Source organism: Panthera onca, chromosome F1 (genome assembly GCF_046562875.1).
Source record: "Panthera onca isolate mPanOnc1 chromosome F1, mPanOnc1 haplotype 2, whole genome shotgun sequence".
Classification (NCBI taxonomy): domain Eukaryota; kingdom Metazoa; phylum Chordata; class Mammalia; order Carnivora; family Felidae; genus Panthera; species Panthera onca.
Window position 1 is genome coordinate 10,275,568 of NC_138355.1, and position 24,847 is coordinate 10,300,414.

Genomic DNA, 24,847 nt, shown 5'->3' on the forward strand with positions numbered 1-24,847 from the left:
ATCTTGGCCACAGAAATGGGCTCTAGTGTCTCACCTGGGCACCTGATTTGCCTACCATTTCTGCTTTTCTCTTTTAAAAGACTTGCCTCGTGAAAAGGGAGTAGTTTTCTTTGACTCTGTGGATTCACGGCTATTTCTTGATCAGGCCTGATGAACGCTATGAATTCTTTCTAAGAAATCAGAACCCATGGCCATCGGCATGAATTTTATGCCTTGTGTTGAATTTGCAAGCTGTGCGGGAAGTTATTCTTGCCCTTTCTTGCCTAACCTCTTAGGGGGCGTGGACCTTTCTTTTGGTGTGAGGAAAGCTGTCACGAGAGGAACCCAACCCCAGCCTAGAACACATCAGGCTCCAAGTAAAAGGAATTTTAGCAGTTTGTGGGACTGCTCACATTTTCAACAATTATGGAGAAGTAACTAATTCAGCAATAAATATTATACAATGTGTAGATGCTGCAGTAGGAACATAGAAGGGAATAGAACCGACGTGGCAACCATGTTACTGGAATCTATACCAAGCGAGGAAGGAACAGCAGATAAACAGTTTAGAAATTAATAGGTATTTTTGCTTTTGTGTACTATTTATTTAATTTTAAATGTTTATTTATTTATTTATTTTAACGTTTATTTATTTTTGAGACAGAGAGAGACAGCGCATGAACGGGGGAGGGGCAGAGAGAGAGGGAGACACAGGATCTGAAACAGGCTCCAGGCTCTGAGCTGTCAGCACAGAGCCTGACGCGGGGCTGGAACTCAGGAACCGGGAGATCATGACCTGAGCCGAAGTCGGACGCTTAACCGACTGAGCTACCCAGGCGCCCCAGATGTTTATCTATTTTTGAGAGAGAGAGTCGGTATGAACGGAGGAAGGGCAGAGAGAGAGGGAGAGACAGAATCCCAAGCAGGCTCCACTGTCAGTGCAGAGCCCGATGTGGGGCTCAAACCCACAAACCGTGAGATCACGACCGGAGCCGAAATCAAGAGTTGGGACACTTAACCGACTGAGCCACCCAGGTGCCCCTATATTATTATTTTGGAGTCCTGGCCTGAGCTTTGATTGTGTGGTTGAATCCTTCTGAGATAGATGAATTTTTAAGCAATAAAATGTTGTCAAAACCTAGGAAAACAAAAAGCCCAGTGATTTGGTATGAGTGAGCAGACCTGGCTTGATTTAAAGCATCTTGGCAGATACAGTCCCTGCAGGTGAAGAACTTCTGGCTTATTCTTCAGGATAACATATATTTCGTAGACTCCTTTGATGAGCAAAGAACTTTTCTTCCCACATGTTTGGATTTGACAGTGTGACACCGAACACTGTAGTCCAGACTTAGGTCCTGTGTTTGGTCCTTGGCACACCAGTGACGGAGCTGCTGTGACCCTGGTGGCCTCAGGTGCTCACCAGCCTTGCCCTCTCCCTTCCTCTCCATCTGGCCAGGGCTCTCCTCTCTGATCGGAAGAGTGGCGTTTCTGGTCAGGTTGGAGGTGTGTGGATGTGGGCAGAGTGCCTGTGTCCCCTGGGTCAGCTTGAGCTCCTGCTATAATTTCATCCCACAAAGCAACACAACCATCTCAGTTGAAAAGGAAAAGAGCGAGATCTAATTGAATGTAGCAGCCTTCGGTATTTGCTTAAAATGCTACATGAGAGACCCGAATTGCTAAGAGCAGGTTCTAGGGGGAAATTCTGAAAATGCAAACTGCAGCCCTTTCTCCTCCCGCTTCGTTTGGCTGATTTCCAAAGCATCCAGGCCAGCAATTGAGGGACTGAAATGTAATCGGTGGCAATACATTTGTACCACATGAATCGTTCTCTGCCTCCAAAGCCTCCCGTGGCTGTGGGAACAGCACAGCAGCAGCAACAGCTCCTGGCTGCTGGACTCTGCAGGGAGGGAAGACTGGATCACAATGGTAAGAAACTCCCAAGATTTCTGCAGACCTAGTTTGTTACCTGGGAAGGAATACCTAGCATCTGCTGGTGACAGTGGCTGTGGGTCGCATGAGACTGAACTTGAGCTCTGGGGCACTGTCAGCCTTTTACTCAGAAGGGCAGGGAAACCCTTGGCACCAAGGTACTGACTTTTGAAAAATGATTCCTTTCATGTCAGGAGCCTTGTAATTAATAAGGACCATTTGCAGGGCTCTGCCGGGGAAGGACAGTCCCACAGTGACCTCAAAGGCGAGCCCTGATTAATGTGGTCTCTGATATGTGCTCTTCCTCTGAATGCAATTGTCATTTCCAGGAGCCTGCCTGAAAGAAAGAATCGCCTGCTTTCTCGATGTTTTCATGCGGGGGTACAAACCCATTCATAATGAAACAGCTATCTTTTCTGACTAGTGAGTTGTCACTAGTTGATGGGAGGCATTTGCAGATTAACCATTACTAGAGCAAACTTCGGAGTGTTTTTTTTTCCCCCCTTTCAAAACTATTCTATGTAGACAGTGACAAAAGGAGCCCATGTTCTAAAAGGAAAGTGTAAGTGACTTTGGAGGAAGTTCGTTTGATTTCAGTCTAGCAAAGCCAACACTGCCAGCGTGAGGCATGCCTTCATGGAAGTGTGAGGTCTTTGGACGAGGTGTGGGCTTCGTGGGAGGACGGTGTGCTGAGGTCGGGGTCGGCTGTGGTCTCTGTGGCTTCTCCGTGCACCTCTCCTCCTGTGCCCGTGATGCAGGACCGGTGGGAGGATCTGGTGTTAAGAGTGAAGCCACTAAACGTTTTCTTTAATAGTCAAGGGATGAAGGACAGTGGTCATAATAAGATTATATAACATTTAAGAGAAAATATAACCTATTACTGTATAGAGAGAATGCCTGAAATACATTTATTTGACTGCACAGCTGATGTGTGGGAAATGATTATTCTGTTTATAATCCAGATGAATGAAGAGAGTTCTGATGAAGGGGATGTGGGAATTTTTAGAAGTCTGCCTTTCCAACAACTCTGAAAAGGGGACACTGGGAACCAGATTTATGAAAATATTTCATCTCACTTCCTGCCCTCATCATCCGTCCTAGATCGCTAGGAACAGATCCTAGAAACAGCTGCAAAGTTCAGGGTCAGATTTTCCCCTCCTTTATTGATATGTGTTACCCTTTATTATTGCATCTGTGCTAGAAACTCTTCTAACCTGTGGAGAAGTCACATTAAAGATTCATCTGTTTCTTCTTGACCAGCCGGGTGCGTAAATGCCAACATACCCAGCATAAGGGTTAAGTGGGGCTCCTTACTGCTGTGGAATGTTTTGCTTGAGTTCTTGAAGCATAATAATTCTTCTCTTCTCTTTATTAGCCCAAGAACATTCCTTTAAGGATTAAAAAGGACTGGGCTGAAATGCAGATAGAGTTCCTGCCAGCACACTTTAAGCGTGGGCATAAACTTAAGCACAGCGACAATCTTGTACAGTATTCAGGGAGACAACAAGGAGCCACCAGGGACTGAGTCACTTAAATGCAATAGCACAACCTAATGAAAGTATGTAGACCTCTTTTTTGATTGCCAAAAAAAAAAAGTTGGAAAAATTACCCAGTTGTACATTAAAATGAAAGCTTCCGTCTAATTGAGCTTTTCTGAACCGCAAACACTAAAACGGTCATAGTTTTGTAGGGAGGACATTCTAACCAGCTAGTTTTTGCAAAGGGGACTATATTTCCCCTTCTCTTGTAGTGAGAAGTCTGTCCAGAGACCAGTGGGTTGAAAAACCAGTCTTTGATTGTAAGGGGAGTGAATCTGTGGGTTAGATTTTCATGAAGTCCCTTCCATGATGAAAAGGAAACCAATCATGTTTCTCAACATGCAGATGTGATCAGTTCCCTTACTTATCCAAGAGAAGAGACACTCAATTGTGTTTAAAACCTTCTCCTTGACCTCATTATTAGAATCGGGAGCATGTCAGGGCTTGCTGGCTGTTTTACCAAATAAGTCAGCCTGCTGTGGGCTCTGACTTCAGATTGCTTCTTTTTATTTTATTTACAAATTTAAAGGAAATGCAAATCATTAAATCCACCCCACGTATTTGCAAGCAAGTTATTTCAAAACAAAGGAAATGTGTGAATGCTTTTAAGTAATATTTTACAAATATTGAGGACATATGTGCTATGTGCCAAGTGTTTTTAATACTTTAATAATCCTTATCCTTGCTTTTATTTATTTTTTTATATCCTTGCTTTTAAAGACAGATTATTATTAATAATACTGTTGTAATGAGGTGTAAGGTTCAGAGAGGTTAAGTACTTTCCTAAGGACACATAGCTAGTAAAAGGTAGTGCAAGGCTAAGACCCTTACTTCTTACGACCCTTACTTCTTAAACCTGTATGACCTTAAACAGGTCGACCCTGTACGACCCTTACTTCTTAAACCACCTCATCCTACAACCTGTGAAGGTAGATAGGAAGGTGAGCCAGGCCAACCTTAAGTGACCCAGCCTCTAAAACTTCAAATAATCTTTAACATTTCTCTTTCCTCCTCATATCCAATCTGCTCCAAGACAGGTCTGTTCTTTCTTGATGTCACCTGTTTGGGTTTCTTGTCATTTGCATACCAACACCATAATTCTTTTTTTTTTTAATGTCTATTTTTGAGAGAGAGAGAGTGCACATGCGCTAATGGGGGATGGGGAAGGGGCAAAGAGAGATGGGGAGAGGTCTGAAACAGGCTCTGTGCTGACAGCAGTGATCCCATTGTGGGGCTTGAACTCATGAATTGTGAGATCATGATCTGAGCTGAAGGCAGATGCTTAACCAACTGAGCTACCCAGGTGCCCCCCAACACCATAATTCTTACCTTAAGTTCCACTCTGGCCAACTTCCCTTAAAGAGTTGCCTCAGTCTGGAAGAGAGTCTAATGTTATGGAAAGAGGGTTTAAGTGCACTCAGACCTAGAGTTAAATTTCTGGGTTACCCATGTATTCATGTGGTAATTTTTTAAATTCTTTAACAATTAGTGTTTTTATTTGCAAAATGGGAACAATGACTCTTACCTCTGTTGGGTCATTGTAATAATTACATTAATACGTTTATATAAAGTCAGATGTTTGATTAGGCTGTGAATCATGGTGGAACGATGAATTGCAAGGAAGGTTTTGAAATTTTGAAGTACAAGATGATAAGGATTTAAATGAAGATGATGGGGAGAAAATGGAAAAGAATCAAAGTAGGAAGTGATGTGCATGAAAAATTCACCTGCACCGACCACTGATTGGTGTGAACATGAAAAAGAAAAGCACAGAGGGGCCCCGGTGGCTCAGTTGGTTTGAGTGTCTGACTCGATTTCAGCTCAGGTTATGGTCTCATGGTTATGGGATCAAGCCCCACATCAGGCTCTGTGCTGCCAGTGCAGAGCCTGCTTGGGTTCCCCTTTCTCCTTTCTTTCTGCCCCTCCCCTGCTTGGTCTCTCTTTCTTTCAAAATGGTTAAATAAACATTAAAAAAAAGAGAAAAGAAAAGAAAGAAAAGCACAGACCGGGACTTGAAGCTACTAACTGAAGAAGAGTCACCTGGCTGCCATTCCTACATTACCTGACATGATGCCTCATGTAGAGTAGGTTCTGTGTATTGTTGAGTGAATAAAAGAAGACATCCACAGGAGTCTCTCACCCAAAGTCCAGTAGGGTATTTAGAAGTGAGTGACAGTGCAGTGTGTTCTGGGACAAATGTGGAGGCTTATGGTATTAAGTGATCTTTTGTGTTCCTGAAGAGAAAGTGGATTCAGAGGATCAGAAGAGGTTCTATGTACCTCTTTTCAAAAAATATGTATGTATGTGTGTATATATATATATATATATATATATATATATATATATATATATGCAGGATATATATATCTCTAGGCAACTCCAAGAGAGGCAGATCGGGCAGAATCAAGAGGTTCTATGTACCTCTTTTCAAAAAATATGTATGTATGTGTGTATATATATATATATATATATATATATATATATATATATATGCAGGATATATATATCTCTAGGCAAACTTTTAGAAGTTTGGAGGTGGTATGGATATAGCCAGAAATGACAAAGGACTGCAGTGTGATCTTCCTGATAATTGATTACTTGTAGCCACATTGGTAAGATGAATGGAAAGATGTGGAAGGAAATGAGTGGGTATGAAGCTCCCTCCCCTCAAAACAAAACAAAAAAAAAAAAAGCACACAGAATGAAGGTATGAATAATTTTATTAATTAGAGTAGGTAAGATACTAATTGTCAGGAAGGGGGGTATTTTGATGCTAAGTTTTAGGGAATTGAAAGTGTTGGTTGACTTTGAGTTTCTCCTTGAAGATCATGTCAAGAGCATTAAAAATTGCACATATCAGTAATTTAATGAAGACGAATCATCTCTCTTATGCTTTCTGTGGTCTTCTGTGAAGGAGTTGTACTTGGTGGGCTAAAGAAAGTGCGAAGCTGCAAATAAGATATGAACTCACTTCAGATTTCATCCCATTGGTCAGCCTCACAGTTACAGATGATTCACGATGGGTGTTGGACGCGTCCCACGTGGCGAGAAGACACAAGAGCAAGTGTATATGGGATGGTGGATAAAATACCATTGAAGTTGTTGCTTATCAAGCCTGATTGTAAAATCAATGTGATAGATGAAAGACCTGGGATAAAGAGACTAATTAACTGGATAACCTAGAAATTAAATAGGTTCAAGTGTCTGGGGAGATGCTCAGAGGATTGCAGGAGAAATGGAGTAGTTCAGGTTGTTAGCCTTACCAACAACTTTACATGCTCTCCTGTAAGTGTGGACCCAGGAATAACGTTACAATCCTCCAGTATATATCCATTACTTCCAGGTGAGCTTATGATAGGCAGCTTCACTGTCCCAACTCTCTGATTTTCTTGGTTCTGCCCTTTTTATCGGCATTCCCAGATGCCTGTTAGTGTTTGTCCGTCATCTCTTACTTCCCATCTTACTCTTTGGATGTAGCAACTGAGTGTGTGAATTACCTGCCCAGACATCCTGGACCCCTGAGGACTTTTGGGTCTATGAAGGGCCCAGATTTCCCAAAACCCAACTCCCCAAGTCAGCTCCCCTGGTTGTGTCCCCACCCTGAAGGGCAAGTATATTTAGAGGCATTGGGTATTTGGATTGTGAAATTTGCTGTTTGGATTTATAGCTTGTTTTACAAAAGTACTTGGATTAATTTCCTTATTTGGTTAGTTACCGTGTTTATTTTGGTTTTGGTGGTGAAATCAAAATATAGTAAAGCATGTATAGAAATGTTTTAAGAAATGGATAGTCTCTGATAGAAAGGGGGGAAATCACAACAGTATATCCTTAATAAATCTCACTTTTTAATTAACTGTTATTCTATATCTATATGATTTTCATGTTTCTAACACACTGTGGCTGATTAATCAATTCATGGAAAGTATGGCTCATCGGCTTAGGTATTTCTCATAGCAAGGGCAGGCTATTTTGTAATATGTTGCGACATCTAAGACTTCCGCATTTGTGAGTACAGAAATTCTTTGTAAAACTATGTTTATAACTTCTGTTTAATCACATTGAAGAAGCTGAATACCATTTACTCAGTCGAGGACTTGGAGTTGCCTAGTAAGTTTCTGTGAAAGTGCATTGACATGTAATGGGTGAATTTTTTAAGATGGAGTTAATTGGTTCCAGGATTATGTATGTTTCTTCTCCCGGGCCCTTCCATCATCTGCTTGGAGTATTGATTTACTTAATCAAGGGGGTTTAAGTAAGAATTTTTTCTCAAATATAACTTCCAAAGTGAAAAAGTATATAAATCATAAATGTACAGCTCACATTTTTTGCAAAATGAACATAGTCTTGTAATTAGCACTCATTTGAAGAATAGAACATCAAAGTCACCCTGAAGTCCCCTTTATCCAGCCTTTCATGATCCTGAGTTATAGCCCCCAAATCAAGTTTTACTTGTTTTTAAGCTTTATATGCCCTCCTTCCTTTTTGTTTTTAAAAAGAAGCCAACAATCCCATTTTTGTAAGCTTACATCAGTAGATCTCTGTGCATGGGTGGAGATATAGCAGATTATGCTCCCCACACTAAACAGTGGGGGATATTTGCAAATTTTCTTCATTCTTTTCTTTATTTGAGTAGTGTTCTTTATTAAAATGAGTGTATGCCATTTACAAAAAATATGTAAGCAATTTTGAAAAAGAACTGTTTCAAACTGTGATGCCTGTTAGTAAGTCTTTGAAATGTTTTATGACGGGCATTGGCCAGGACTTTTTCGTATCACCTGAAGGACCAGTCTGTGTGATGCTTTGGGCCCTTAGTAGGGAAGAATTCTGTGGTCCCAGTCAGAGGTTTTTTTGAATGTCAGCAATAGGTGGCAGGCAAAACCCTTCACTCTTGCTTCACACTCAAGTTTAAGGCTGAGCTCTTAAATGTACTAGAAACAGTTAATAGCAATATAAATTATAAATTGCAAAGATTAAAATGTGCTGCAAGTTAATTATCTGTATGTCTTTGTAAAGAAATAAGTCTAATCAGAAATAATTTGATAGTCTTGCTAGCACTTTCACATTGAGATATAGCTTTAACTTTACTGGTGTTTCAACTGTAGCAGAGTTGCTGTGTACAAATGTAAGTTCCCATGGGCCCCAGAGGAAGGTGGGTTTGATGCCCGATCTGCCTTGCATGGCCAATAATGTCCCCTGGGAAAATGATGTCTGCCTGACCCATTTTTTTCTCAAAGCTTTCTATTACTATTCCTTTCAAATGTGTCAAAGTAATATACTCTTATGCAGTCTAAAGTCAGGAAATACAAATTCTTGTTTTATCGTAAGGGAAGACAGAACAGGGCTGTGAGCCCAAATCTATAAGTAGATCCTGCCATGTGATTGATTCAGGAAACTAAATAAGACAAATACACTTTTGTTTGTTGGGAGTGTTTTGATCACTGGTTCAGTTTCTTTGCTGGTTATCAGTCTGTTCAAGTTTTCTATTTTTTCCTGTTTTAATTTTGGTAGTTTATATGTTTCTAGGAATTTATCCATTTCTTCCAGGATGTCCAATTTGTTGGTATGTGGTTTTTCATAATATTCTCTTGTAATTGTTTATATTTCTGTGGTGTTGGTTGTTATTTCTCCTCTTTAATTTGTGATTTTATTTATTTGGATCCTTTCTCTTTTCTTTTCGATAAGCCTGGCCTAGAGGTTCAACAATTTTATTAATTTTTTCAAAGAACCAGGTCCTGGTTTCATTGATTTGTTCTATTGGGGTTTTTTGTTTGTTTCTATACTATTTATTTCTGTGCTAACCTCTGTTATTTCCTTCCTTCTGCTGATTTGAGGTTTTGTTTTTTGTTGTTTTTCTAGTTCCTTTACATGTAAGGTTATTTATTTAAGATTTTTCTGGCATCATGAAGTAAGAAAATAAACTTCCCTCTTAGAACCACCTTTGCTGCATCCCCATGGTTTTGGATCATTGTGTTTTCATTTTTGTTTGTTTCTATGTACTTGTTGATTTCCTCTTTGATTTTCTGGTTGACCCGTTAATTTTGTAGTAACATGTTGTGTAACCTTCATGTATTTGTACTCTTTCCAGATTTTTTCTCGTGGTTGACTTCAGTTTCATCATATTGTGGTCAGAAAAGGTGCATGTATGACTTCAGTCTTTTTGTATTTGTTGAGGCCTATTTTGTGACCTAATATGTGATCTATTCTGGAAATTGTTTTATGTGTACTTGAAAAGAATGTATATTCTGTTGTTTTATAATGGAACGTTCTGAATATATCTGTTAAATCCATTTGGTCCAGTGTGTCATTCAAAGCCATTGTTTCTTTGCTCATTTTCTGTTTAGATAATCTGTCCATTGATGAACATAGATGCAAAAATTCTCAATAAAATACTAGCAAGCAAAATCCAAACAATACATTAAAAAAAATCATTTACCACAATCAAGTGAGATTTATTACTGGGTTGCAAGCATGGTTCAGTATTTGCAAATCAATCAATGTGATATATCACATTAATGAAAGAAAGGATAAGAACTGTATTGATCATTTTGATGCAGAAAAAGCATTTGAAAAAGTACAATATCCATTCATGTTAAAAACAGTCAACAAAGTAGGTTTAAGAGGGAACATACCTCAACACCTTAAGGCCATATATGAGAAAAGCCACAGCTAATATCCTAAATGGAGAAAAACTGAGTTTTTCTCTATGGTCAGAAACAAGATAGGGATGTCCATTTTCACGACTTTTATTTAACATAGTACGGGAAGTCCTAGCCATCAGACAACAAAAAGAAATAAAAAGCATCCAAATCATCAAGGAAGAAGTCAAACTTTCCCTCTTTGCAGATGACATGTTATTCTATATAGAAAACCCTAAAGACTCCACCAAAAACCTGCTAGAACTGATAAACGAATTCAGTAAAGTTACAGCATACAAAAATCAATGTACAGAAATCTGTTGCATTTCTATGCATCAGTAGTGAAGCAGCAGAAAGAGAAATTAAGGAATTGATCCCATTTGCAATTGCACCAAAACCGATCAGATACCTAGGAATAAACCTAACTAAAGAGGTGAAAAGACCCACACTCTGAAAACTATAAATCACTGATGAAAGAAATTGAAGATGACACAAAGAAATGGAAAGACATTCCATGCTTACGGATTTGAAGAAATATTGTTAAAATGTCTATACTACCCAAAGCAATGTACAGATTTAATGCAATCCCTTTCAAAATAGCAATAGCATTTTCATAGAGCTAACAATCCTAATTTTTAAAAAATGTTTATTTTTAAAAAAAAAATTTTTTTTCAACGTTTTTTATTTATTTTTGGGACAGAGAGAGACAGAGCATGAACGGGGGAGGGGCAGAGAGAGAGGGAGACACAGAATCGGAAACAGGCTCCAGGCTCCGAGCCATCAGCCCAGAGCCTGAGCGGGGCTCGAACTCAGCCCAGAGCCTGACGCGGGGCTCGAACTCACGGACCGCGAGATCGTGACCTGGCTGAAGTCGGATGCTCAACCGACTGCGCCACCCAGGCGCCCCAAAAATGTTTATTTTTGAGAGAGAGAGAGAGACAGAGAGAGAGAGACAGAGAGGGAGGGAGAGAGCATGAGCGGGAGGAGGGGCAGAGAGAGAGAGGGAGACACAGATCTGAAGCAGGCCCCAGTCTCTGAGCTGTCAGCACAGAGCCCGAGGCAGGGCTCGAACTTGTGAACTGTGAGATCATGACCTGAGCTGAAGTTGGACGCTTAATCAACTGAGCTACCCAGGCACCCCCAAACAATCCTAAACTGTGTACTTTAAATTAAAATGTGAACCACAAAAGATCCCAAATAGCCAAAGCGACCTTGAGAAAGAAAAGCAAAGCTGGAAGCACCACAATTCCAGACTTCAGGTTATATTACAAACTGTAGTGATCAAAATAGTATGGTACTGGCACAAAAACAGACACATAGATTAATGGAACAGAATAGAACACCCAGAAATGAACCCACAATTATATGGTCAATGAATTCTCTACAAAGCAGGAAAGAATATCCAATGGGAAGAAGTCTCTTCAACAAGTGATATTGGGAAAACTGGACCACTTTCTTACACCATACACAAAAATAAATTGAAAATGGATTAAAGACCTAAATTTGAGACCTTAAACCATAAAAATCCTAGAAGAGAACACAAGCAGTAACTTCTTGGACATCAGCCATAGGAACTTCTTTCTAGAGATGTCTCCCGAGGCAGGGGAAATCAAAGCAAAAATAAACCACTGAGACTACATCAAAATAAAAAGCTTCTGCACAACAAAGGAAACAATTAACAAAACTAAAGGCAATCTACAGAATGGGAGAAGATATTTGCAAATGACACATCTGATAAAAGGTTAGTATCCAAAATGTATCAAGAACTTATAGAACTCAATACCCAAAGAAAAATTCAGTTAAAAAATGGGTAGAAGATATGAATATAAATTTTTCCAAGGAAGACATCCAGGTGGCTAACAGATACATGAAAAGATGCTCACCATCACTTACGATCAGGGAAATGAAAACCAAAATTCTAATGTGATAACACCTCACACCTGCCAGAATGGCTAACATCAACAACACAAGAAACAACAGGTGTTGGCCAGGATGTGGAGAAAGGGGAACCCTCTTTCACCGTTGGTGGGAATGCAAACTGGTGCAGCCACTCTGGAAGACAGTATGGAGGTTCCTCAAAAAGTTAAAAATAGAACTACCTACGATCCAGCAACTGCACTGCTAAGTATTTGCCCAAAGAATACAAGAACACTAATTCAAAGACATGACAGAACATGAGTGGGGGAGGGACAGAGAGTGAAGGAGACAGAATCCGAAGCAGGCTCCAGGCTCTGAGCTGTTAGCACAGAGCCCGATGCAGGGCTCAAACTCACGAACCACGAGATTATGACCTGAGCTGACGGTGGACACTTAACCGACTCAGCCACCCAGGAGCCCCTTAAATTATTTATACTATTATTCAATGAATGTCTACCTCCCCAATAGACTGTAAACTCCCATGAATAGGAACCATGTTTCCCATCGTAATCTTGGTGGCTAGAACAGTGGCTGACATATTAAATATTTACTGAAAGAACAAAAAACAAATATTTCACTCAGGTTCATAAGTAAGTGTGCATCTGTAAATATTCATAAACATGCTATTGAGTTCTGGTTTTTTTTACTTACTTTATGGTGGCCATCATTCTGTGCTGTGTAATTCTGTCATCATTTTAATGGACATGAATGTTATTTCCAGTTTTCCTGCAAAAGTTTTGTTTATAGTATACTGAGTAAGCATTTTTGCACATTCAAGTTTAAGCAATTGCTGATTCAGTTCTTTTGCTATTTCACTATACAACATCAAGGGAATAAATGACCTAATTTTAAAAGTGTTAAGTAGAGTAATGGACAGAGAAGTGGAAGGAAGCAGAGAGAGGGAGGGAGAAAGATGGGGGAGCGTTTCCGAAAGAATTTACAGGCATACTTCATTTTATTGTGCTCTGCAGCTACGGATTTGTTTTTGTTTTTTTACAAATTGAAGCCTTGTGGCAAACCTGTGTCAAGGAAGTCTGTCAACACCATTTTTTTACAACAGCATTTGCTCATTTTGTGTCCTGTGTCACATTTTGGTAATTCTCACAATATTTCAAACTTTCTCATTATCATGGTATTTATTGTGATCTGGAATCGGTGATTACAATCAGCTAAAAGCTCAGATGATGGTTAATAATTTGTAGCAATAATAGTTTAAAATTAAGGCATGTACACTTTTTTTTTAAGACATAATGCTATTGCACATTTAATAGACTTAATATAGGATAGACTTAATAGACTACAGTAGAGGATAAACAGAACTTTTATATGTCTTTGGAGACCCAGGAAACATTAGACTTGCCTTATGGCGAGACTCACTGTACTGAGGTGGTCTGGAACCCCACTGGGCTTTGCCTATTCTGTGCTCTGTGGATTGAGAAGAGGCCTGGACGTAGAGGAAAAGAAGCATGTGGATGAGTCCGGCAAGCCAATGTCTCATCTCCCTTGTAGCTAAAATCTGTAACTAAATTCTGAGTTATGAGTGCTGGGCCACCTTGTAGGGCAAGGACTCCTTATCCACCTTTGCTCTTCATAGGGTCCAGCTCGCCCTTATAATTGGTCAAATATATAGGCTTTGCCAATGGCTTATAGTCTGCCCAATCAGGTGTACTATATAATCAGCCTCAGGTAAATAATCCTCAGTCTACTCATTCCGTATGAGGCACTGATCGTACAGGAACAGCACGCAGGTGGGCACAGCCTGCCCCACCTGGGGTGTTATAATCTCATTCCTGCCTACCCTCTTCAAACAACAGAATTGGCTGGGTCAGTTCTTGAGACCAGTGACCTATTTTGAAGTGTCTGGATGCTTGGTACAACCAGGCTTTATTTCCTTCCACCAGGGTGACTCAAAATCATGCTATTGCCTAAAAAGGGATGAATTAAAAGTATTTGTTTTTAAAAGGTAAAAATCCTTTTTTAAAAGCCCCCTTCAAATAATTGGGGCTTGCCTAGGCAGTTCTGAGACCTGAGAATGGTCCCCATTTACCTACGGGACTAAGTATTTAGTGTGTTCAGTCGTTACGCACAGTGATATTTAAAAGCTTGAAATAGGGGCGCCTAGTGGCTCGGTCGGTTAAGCGTCCGACTTCGGCTCAGGTCATGATCTCACCGTTCGTGAGTTCGAGCCCCGCGTCGGGCTCTGTGCTGACCGCTCAGAGCCTGGAGCCTGTTTCAGATTCTGTGTCTCCCTCTCTCTCTGCCCCTCCCCTGTTCATGCTCTGTCTCTCTCTGTCTCAAAAAAATAAATAAACGTTAAAAAAAAAAATTAAAAAAATAAATAAAAGCTTGAAATAAATAACAAAAACTCCCCAAACTGGGGAGCACCGAGGAGGTAGTCAAGACTGACTAGTGAATTGGAGTCTCCCAAACTTGATGAACCTTGATGAATGGAGCACTTTCACTGCTTGTCACTTCTTCTACCCATTTCTCTTTCAATCCTTGTGCATTCTTTGAGAACACAGCTGAGTCCCTTTCCCTGCCTTCCCAGCTAGTAGGTGTGGCCACGTGAGTACCCAGCCAATAGCACGTGGGCAAAAGCGAAGGCCTGTCCGTGAAAACTTCCCACACTCGCGCCTCCATGTGTTGTTCCCGTTCTGCTGTCTGCATGTTAATGTCCAGGGTTCTAGGAAGCCACCTGCTGAAGATGAGGGTAGAGACACCATCAACCTGGGGCTCAGGAAGACCTTGTTAAGTAAAGGCCCCTTCCCCTTCCCCACATGCAGCTGACTTGGACTCTGAATGAGCAGGAAAGGGCACTTTGCCTGTATTTGAGCCTTTCTACATTTTGGTCTGTTTTTAAGAACAATTAGCTGTGAGTTAACCTGATTTTATCAAGTTCCTACCAGGTTTTTTTGCCCTGTACTAGGTATTGGGGATACAATGGTGACCAAAGCAGTTAAGATCCCTAGTTCCTTTTTAGGTTCTAATAAGGGAGACAAACAATAAACATGTAAAGGAATGAACCAGAACTTTACATATGGAGATAAGAGCTATGAAGGAAATTAACAGGCTGATAAGAGCATCATGTTGGAGCGTGAGGGTGCTGGCTATAAATTAGTCTTTGAATGAAGTGGAGGTCTTTAAATAGGCATTGTTGGTTAAATTCTGAAAGTTGGAAAATAACTATCAATTTAATGAGGATATAGGAAAATCACAGAAAGCAGGACAGCACACAGACTCCCCTTCTAAACTTATTCCCACTGCTTCCATGAGTGGTAAGGAATTTCCAACAAAATTCCAAAAATTTCCCAAGATCATAGGGTTCTGACTAGTTAAAAACCATCATGGCATGAGGCAGGATGTACAAGTTTGGGAGAATGTCCTTGAGTTTTCTTAAAGAGCTCAAAAGTAGAGAGGATTTGTTCTTAGTGACCCCAAATGACTTTGCATTGATTCTGTGTCTCTTGATGCCTTTAAAGATCAAAGGAAAGATATCATTGGCTTATACAAGGGACTTCCATAAAGTGGGTGGATACTATTTTCCAGTTTGAATTAATTCCTGTGATGTGGGAAGCTGGAATGGAGAGAGATAATTCTTAATACCCCTTGCAATATACTGCCATCAAGACTTTGACTTTTTGTTGAAATCATAAACTTATGCATGTTATAGGTTAGATTCTTAATCATGATTGTTTTTGTTTTTGTTTGTATCCAAGATATGGAAACATAAGCTGACTTAAGTTAAAGAAGAATTTGTGATGAGCGATGAGGGCTTCCTGAAACCCCAGCAGGAAGTACAGCCATGTTTCCCATGATGCTGGACCTGATTTTAGAGAGAAATCTGGTGGCTTCTTTGTTTTTCTCTCCCTTTTTGGCCTCATCTCTGCCTCACAATGTCTGCTCCATTCTCCTGTGTATCTCTGAAGAGTCCTCTCAGAGCTCATTCGTTAACACGTTTGTACATAAAACTGTTCCTCACTGGATCCTCTCCCAGACAGCAGCGTCAACTCAATGATGAGATGTTTGTGAGCTTCCCACAGTGCACTCCCATACCCCCTCCCAGTGTGGACCCTGATTCAAGCATCTGGGTCCAGGGGACAGGTTGTCTGGCCCAACTCCCACCGCACACAGACCGTGTGGAGAGTGTCTGAGAAGAGCTGACGTCGGTCCAGATAGGAATGATGATGCACCTGCTGAGGCCAGCATTACACACCCTCTTTCCATGCACTTGTCCTGAAGCCACTCTCTTAGCCTGCTGCTGCTAGTGTGCAAGCAGCCATAAATACCACCACACCGTCTCTGCCTGGAGATTGCTCCAGTGGCCCCCCACACACTTAGTGCATCTGGAGGGGAATTTGGGGGCCTTTTTAAAAGTTTCTTGTTAGTGTCAGACTCCATAACCAAGAATACTTCAAAACTTGCAGTCCTCCTCACTATTTTGCAATCCATGGCCTAAATGATAATTTAAGCTCCCCTAAAATGCAAAAAAAAAAAAAAAAAAAAAAAAAGTAAACAAAAAAAATGAGGAGGGGAGAAACCAGTCCAATTTTAAAGAGTCTTTCCTTTTTATTTTATTTTTTTGTTTAAAAATTTTTTAATGTTTATTTTTGAGACAGAGAAAGACAAAGCATGAGTGGGGCAGGGGCAGAGAGAGAGAGACACAGAATCTAAAGCAGGCTCCAGGCTCTGAGCTGTCAGCGCAGAGCCTGATGCGGGGCTCGAACTCAAGAACTGTGAAATCATGACCTGAGCCAAAGTTGGATGCTTAACCGACTGAGCCACCCAGGCTTCCCAAGAGACTTTCCTTTTTAAAATGAAGAAAGAGGTAATACCCCTCCAGGATAGCACCTTGTATCAAGTAACGAGTCTGGGAGCTTCTGTCTGGGAGCTTCTACGGTAGCCTAGTTGTCAGAGCATGGACTCAGGTTTGATGGGTGACCTTGAACAAGTTGCTTAACATCTCTGTTCCCCAGTTTCATACCCACTAAGTTTTGTGAGACATTGCAGAGAATTATCATATGGGGATGGGAGAGGCAGAAGTGATCCAGGCAGAAGTGCAGGTGGCCTGGGGACCCCATTTGATTGCTATCTGAAGTGGAGGAAGTCTTATGGGACTGAGCCCTTAGCCTGTGGGGTCTGTGCTAACTCCGGGTAGTTAGTGTCAGATTGAATTGAACTGTAGAGCACCCAGTTGGCATTGCAATGACATTTTTGAATTGTTGGAAAATGACCGAACACCTTGTTTGAGACAAGCCTGAAATTTACCTCCAGACTTGGGAGTATGGTGTCTTATGTCCTGCTTGCTGGTCACTTGGTAGGCTCTGTGGAGGGACGTGTGTGCGACAGGCAATACAATACCGTGTCCACCCTCAGTTAACTTGGCTGTAACCGCCTGTGAATTTGGGCTGTCACTGATCTTCCTCCAGCCTCAACTAATTGTATTCCCCGCAAGCCCAGGATTTTGAAACAGTGGATGTCTGAGAGAGGACCTGGCCTTAAATACCAGGAGGTCATGTGACTAATCTGGGGTCACATACAGCCTTCCAGATGTGGGGTTCAATTTTCAGGACTCCTAGTTTCCTATCTTGCTACCCCATTCTCTCTTGCCTTGTCCAGCCGTATGTTTTCTAATAGGTTAGCTTCTCAACCCAGTGAAGCTTCTTTTCTTTGTTCTTTTAAGTTCTTGCACTAATTTCTACACAAATTCTTAGAATAGATTCTAAAGGTCATAGAAATATGACCATGAGGTGGTGGGTAGAACATGGTACAACCTCCTGATGATCCAAACTAGAAGAAATGCTTTTTTCAAAGGTTGAACACTATTGCCAGTGAGGACTGAAAATAAATGGTCCCTGAGCTTGTATCCAAATCCCCACTTCTCCCAAGGTGGACATGTTCTAAAAACATGAGTCAATAAACATTAAATCTCTCTATAATCAGCTTCCATTTGTAGGCTAATTATGTTCCGTGTTACTTTGTTGTCCTTGTTTTCTTTTAGATAAAAAGCTTTCTCTGTGCACTTGAGCCGTTGTCTTTAATAATTAATCATGGTTTCATTGTAGAGATGTTTTTATAATAAAAAAAGTGAATCCTTAAGCAGAAGGATCAGTAGAACAATTACACATTAAAACAGTTGCTAATGGAGATCTTGATAGGAAATGACCTTATCAGTTAAACATTTATGACGACAGGTGGGCTCTGGAGGCAAGAAGATGGAAATTGCAATTCATCATTTAATGGGATGGAAAAGATGACATGACTGTCCGTGTTTTAAAACAGAACGAGTGCCATTTACATAATTGGAGGAGGGAAAATAACATTGAAGAAAGAAATTGTAAAGTAAATGGGATTTTTTTTATTTAGACAATGGAAGAGCGCCGGGCAATTTACTATGTGTTGGAGTGTGTGAAGGGCTGTTGTTAACAGAAGCTAGCGGTCAAGTTTGCATTTCTACCATGGGTGCAAAGAGCAGATGGAGTTTTAAACTGTGCTGGGAATTTGGGTAAGACACAAGGATACTTTTCCGACAAGGAGAGCTATTAGATACTCCTAGTGGGTTTTGAACGTTGTTAGCAGCGTTTATTGGGAGTCCACTGTGCACAGATCGTTAGACTTGTTGGGGGATGAGAATTCCTGTCCCCTTCCAGGTCCTAGCCAGACTAAGAATCAGATTGACAGGACACAGTGGAACAGGAGAAAAGAAAATGTAGCAGAGTATGTATGGGGAATCCACACAGGTGTGGAAATTCTAAAGCCAGGCAGAATGCAGTGTATATGTACAACTAAGGGGAAAGAGGGGAGGGGCCTGGGTCTTCAAAGGGAAGGAAAGCAAACCTTGGGGACAATGAAAAAGAGTAAGTGTGTGGTACACAAATGTTTGGTGCCACTTGGACACAATGGGACAGAGAGGACTTTGATCAAAGTGGCCCTGCTAGGTTCTTTTCTGTATACCATACCTTGTTCATATCATAAAGTAGTTATTTATGGTGATAGCTCTCTCCCTGGAGCAGGGGCTCTATCTAAATTCTTATTAAGTAGTTGTGGGGGATGTAAAGAGCTTTCTGAAACTGTTGGGTCCTGATTGCTTTTAACTCAAAATAATCTTTATGCCAGAGTGGCCTCTTTTGTCCCGTTGACCTCTACAGAGTTACTAATGGAGTTCTTCTGGGTTTTGGTTTTCTTCTCTACTACTTTTTAAAAATAGGTCACAGCCCCACCTTTCTGGGTTGGCCTCTCTGAGGTTTAGCTTAAGGTGTAGAGTAGTGGCGGATGATTCCTCTAAGTAATTTATGACTCTAAGTAAGTCTTATGCTTCCATGTCAAGGGTAGGAAAGATCTAAAAGTAAATCAGTTGTCATTATTTGTGGCCGTTATGTTCTATAAAGTCACCACAAATGCTGAATTAGTGAATATTGACCAGGTGCTCCTAGAGGGAATGTAGGCTTAGGTTCCTACAAACCTCAGGTCACAGTATTGTCTTCAACTAATCAATACATAACTTTGGCCTATGCGTGATTCTGTTCAAAGACACCTTATTTAACACATATTGTTGATTCATTAACGTTGAACTCACAGCCAACCGCACTATAACTCGTGCCTGAACCAAACTTATCTAATGCACGCATTTGGTCTGTGAGGCACATCACAGCTCTCTTGTGCTTGGGAGAGCCAGAACTCAGTTCAACAGTTTGTTTGGAGTGGGGGTGGGGGTGGGGTGTATTGAACAGGGAAATCACCAACAAAATCACAAAAATGCAAAAAAAGAACAAAACAAAAAACCCCGCAAAAAACCATGGTGCCAAATAGACCATGAAGGAGGGCACATCGGTATGGTGTGAACACTGCAGCAAGAAGGCACAGCATCTGCTTGTTCAGCCTCCGCTGGGGATGTGTGTGTCGGGCGACTGAAACTTTTCACCGCTGTGTGAGTACCTGAGAAAGCCCTGCAAGTACCGATTTTAGTGTTACAAATAAATTTTAACAAGTAGGCAGATTTGCAACTACGGAATCTGTGAATAATGAGGATCCGCCCTACCCTGCAACCTGACCTTTTCTCCAAGCGAAGATCTGCATTGCGATATAATTTAAAGTTTCCTGTCATGAAGCTGTTTAAAAGGAGCAAGCGGAGTCTGAGCAGTGTTTGTAATGGATAGGTGTCTCGGAACGCTGTCTGTATGCTGACAGCTCCCACATCTCCGTCCCCACCCCCAGCCTCCGTCACCTCCAGGCTCATGGATCCTGTGGCCTCCTGACACTTTCACTTGGAGGTTTCCCAGACGTATCAGATCTGCCGTGTCTAACATCAGCATCTGGGTTGCGTCTCCCTTCCCAGCCTTGCTGTTGCCACATTCAGCAGCAGCTCTGTCTTTCCAGTCGCTCAGGCTGGGACTCCCAGAGCCATCCTTGGTACTTCTCTTGTTTCCGCTCCCCACGTCTCCAGTTCACCCGCACCTTCTGGGAGCTCGGCATTCACAAGGCATCAGAATCTGGCCGCCACCCACTGTGTCCATGTCCCTGCTCTGTCCCTGCCGGTGTCACCTTGTGCCTGGACTCCTGCCACCGTCTCCTGACTGGTCTCCTTGTGTCCACAGTGGCAGCAGCCTCTCTCTATACAGCGGTCAGAGTGATCACTCTGAAACATATGTCTAGCCCATCACTTCTCAGCTCCAGACTCGCCAGTCACTTGCCATCTCAGAGCAAAAACCAGATGTTTGACCAGGGGCTACAAGAGTCTTTAAAATCTGTCTCTCTTCCTCATTCTGTGACCTCATTTCCTGTTACTCTCTGTCGTGGTTACTGTACATCAGCCATGGTGACCTCCTTGCTGCTCCTCAGTTGTGATCATCTCATAATGTGTCTCAGGACCGTTGCACATGCTCTTCTTTCTGTCTGAGCAGATACCCTTTTGAAATCCACATCTCTGTTTACATCCACGACTGCAATGTCATCACACAAAGCAAGCCTTCCTCCTTTCTCTTCATGACCCCTGTCACTCTGTCCTCTTACCCAGCTTTATTTTCTTTAAAAAAAAATTTTTTTTATTGTTTTTATTTATTTTTGAGAGAGAGAGACAGAACACAAGCAGGGGAGAGGCAGAGAGAGAGGGAGACACAGACTCCGAAACAGGCTCCATGCTCTGAGCTGTCAGCATGGAGCCCGACATGGGGCTCAAACTCATGAACCGTGAGATCATGACCTGAGCCGAAATCCGACACTTAACCGACTGAGCCACCCAGGTGCCCCTATTTTCTTTTTAAATAATGCTTATTATAATCTGACATAATACATATTTATTAGACCTTGAGTTTTTTGGTATGATTCCCTCTACTAAATGTTAGCCTCCTAGGAGCAAAGAAGTGGTTAGTTTGTTCACTGCTGCATTAAGTGCCTGGACCACTGCCTTGAAAATAGCGGGTGCTCAGTAAGTATTTGTTGATTGAATGAATAAGTGAAAGAATACATATGGAATAAAGCCCTCAATATACTAAGAAAAGAAGGTGAGGCCCAGAACAGTATGTTTAGAGCACTCCATTTGCATATAAAGGGAAGACAATACAAACCTGTGTATCTTTGCTCTAGAATGAAATACAAATTCCTGGGGCACAAAACAAGCCAACAAAAAATTAAAGAGAGCATCTTACTTAAAGCCCCTCTACTGAGTATGAGCTGTGTTTTGTGGAAGGATTAGAGCTTCTGGGAACTAGTAGATGTTGCTCTATGTCTGGAAAGGAAGGGCTCTCACAGTTTTCTTGTTACTTTTTCTTCCCACTGTTTTGTGTATTTTTACCAGCTTCTCTTTATTATAAGAAAAAAGGATTGACATTTTGGGGTCATTTTGCTCCTTGCCATCTGCCACAAAAACCTTGACACGGGGATGCAGTGGGCACACTGTCAAGTTGCAGCATGTGGAGTGAGGGTTTTTAATCTGAAAAATTCCAACTCCGTCTCATTTTAAATGGCCACGTCTTCCTGTTGGAGTCTGCCTTTGTCTTTTTGGCGGCTCCCCTACCCCCTGTGGCTTTTCCCCTGTGGTTTTTCCATCTGAGCTTTGTGCACGAAAATCTAAGTGAGAAAAATAGGTAAAAGTGCCCAGGAGCATGGCCTTCGTCAGCGATGCCCCCTGCTCTGCTCTGGTCCTCCTGTGCTGTCCACGTCCTGTGCTGAGGCACTCAACTGTCCTCTAGGCTTCATGCCACGGTGAGGTTTCCTGGGATCATCTTGGACAAAGAGGAGAATTTCCTTTGTTCCTGTGTGGCTGCGTGTCCTGGGGACAAAGGTCCCAGGGACTGATCAGTGGTCTAAGCTTCAGCCTTGGGTGACAGATTTCTAAAGACAGAACTTCCAGTTATGAGCACTGGGCAGTGGCACGGACCACACACAGGTGTGGATGATGGTCCCTCCTGTATCTTCCCTTGGTCCCTTAGACCTCACAAGGAATTCCCGAAATTGACGGGTTCCATTGTGTCCTCGTCTTAGGATAAGCTAATTTTCTTCTTTGGTTTCCAGTGGGAATCAATGGCTTACTGCTAATACTTATTATTGGTTTTGTCAGTATTTATCCCTTTAATGTTATTCCATTTCTTTCTTCCTGTCCTGCCCAGATGTCAGTGGGGTCTTTGGACTTGTACGTATAGTGGATGAGCTGAGAACGATGTAAGACAAAACAAAAATATTATGCCATAAAGTATAAAGCCATAAATTCCCCACAGATCCTTACCCACAGTAAGTGGGTACCCAATAAATGTTTATCAGTCATGATGCAGTGCTAATTACAGCGTGGAGTCTCGTTGCTTTTACGATTCCATGAATGCCCACTTTCCACTTCTATATGCTCCTTTCACGTTTGCCAGTGACATGGGTCATCTCACTTTAGCTCATGGCAAGCAGAGCAGGTGGGTTCTCAGATTTCCTTGTAGGATTTCTGTGACCCTCAGTGACTTCCCTCCGAGGGGTGGAATTAGGGCACTTAAGTGAGCTAAGCAACCAGCAGCCCAGAGAGCTTTCTTGAGCCTTCTGACTTGATACACCCCTAACTTTATGATCTTCTAACATAGTTATGATTTGTTGTTCTGATTTTCAACGGCACTGCCTGAGACAGGAATACCTAAAACTTAATGGCTTTCTAGTGTGATTGGAACCAAAGTTAACACAACTGAAGGGATACATATAATCTTCAAAATACCCAGACGCTTGACTCTTCAGGCGTATGTGACTTAAATTTCCATTATCCTGTTGACAAAGTCTGTTAGGCAGGTGACAGCCAGTGTTGATCAATGTTGGTGCTCTTGCATTGATTTCCTCCTGAAGTAGCTAAAACAAAAGAAGTTCAAATAAGCCACAGATGAGAAATATAGCAGGATTGTGATGCACTGTGAGCGGGGGCCACAGTGGGATCATGGTACGTGGTGAGTGGGGTGACAGTGGAATGTGCTTGGTGCAGTGACATGGGTGACAGATTTAATTACATCAGAACTTGACCTCACCCTGATTTACCTATTTTTTTTAATGTTTATTTACTTTTGAGAGAGGGAGAGAGGGAGACAGCATGAGTGGGGGAGGGGCAGAGAGAGAGGAAGACACAGAATCAGAAGCAGGCTCCAGGCTCTGAGCTGTCAGTGCAGAGCCCGATGTGGGGTTTGAACCCAGGAACCATGAGATCATGACCTGAGCTGAAGTTGGACGCTTAACTGACTGAGCCACCCAGGTGCCCCACCCTGATTTACCTCTTACCTCAATTTCCTAGAAGAGATCATCCCAGGAAGTCTCTTCTCCTTTAAAAGAGACAATGGCTACACAAGACAAATATCTGTGTTTTTTCAGGGTCTTTGAGATGACCCAGGGTGGTTTTATGCAGCAGCTTTAAAAAAATTTTTTTTAATGTTTCTTTTTCACAGAGAGAGAGAGAGAGAGAGAGAGAACGAGCAGGGGAGGGTCAGAGAGAGAGGGAGACAGAGAATCTTAAGCAGGTTCCAGGCTCTGAGCCAAAGTTGGATGTTTAACAAACTGAGCCACCCAGGCGCCCCTATGAACCAGCTTTTAAATCAAAGCCACATTTCCTTAGACACATGTAAATTACTCAGGGCTTGGACATGAGGCTTAGTCTGAGGACACACGGGATGGCAGGGCTAGAGAAGGTGCTGGGTCCAGGGACAGAACCTCCCCTGTGAAGCAGAGTGGGTGATGAGGCATGAACCCAGAGACCCAAGTTCAGAGATGTGTGGGGCAGGCAAGAGGACACGATGCTCATGGGTCCAGCCATTTTCTGAGTTTATCTAGACTCAACAGTGGATTGGAGCAAGAGTGTAGAACCAGCGCCAAACTCAGAACAGGAAAGTCATGTGCCTTTCCCGTGAGTGACTATCACTGCTGGCTGGGGCTGGGGCTGGACTGAGAGAAACAGGACAGCAGGAGGAAGGCAGGGCTTTGGGTCCTGTGCTGTTCAGGGAAAGGACCCTGTTTTAGCAAGGGACAGAGAGTCTATGGGAAGGAACCAGCCAGCCAGTAGGAATAGCAACTAAATGGTGGGGAGGGTGTATGGTAAGCACATGGGTCATTTGTGGTCATTTCTGGGGATTATGGACTTAATGTTTATGTCTTAGCATTCATATGTAGAATCCCTAACCCCTGGCCTGATGATATTTGGAGGTGGCACCTTTAGGAGGTAATTATGTTTATTTTAATTAATTAATTAATTAATTAATTAATATTATTATTTTTTAATTAATTTATTTTTTAATATGAAATTTATTGTCAAATTGGTTTCCATACAACACCCAGTGCTCATACCAACAGGTGTCCTCCTCAATGCCCATCACCCACTTTCCTCTCCCTCCCACCCCTCATCAACCC

General features: G+C 41.9%; 1 protein-coding gene across 4 annotated transcripts in view; it reads left to right on the plus strand.

The window, feature by feature from the left end:
• PLD5 (phospholipase D family member 5) overlaps positions 1-24,847 on the plus strand; it is a 408,569-nt gene that overhangs the window by 74,025 nt on the left and 309,697 nt on the right. Inside the window, exon 1 of one of the 4 annotated variants that reach the window (XM_060643365.3) lies at positions 1,503-1,905. The exons of the other annotated variants lie outside the window; for them this stretch is intronic. Coding sequence (XP_060499348.1) covers positions 1,903-1,905 — 3 coding nt within the window. The 5' untranslated portion in view covers positions 1,503-1,902. Of the gene's footprint in view, positions 1-1,502; positions 1,906-24,847 lie in introns of those variants that run through there. 4 annotated transcript variants of the gene reach the window in all.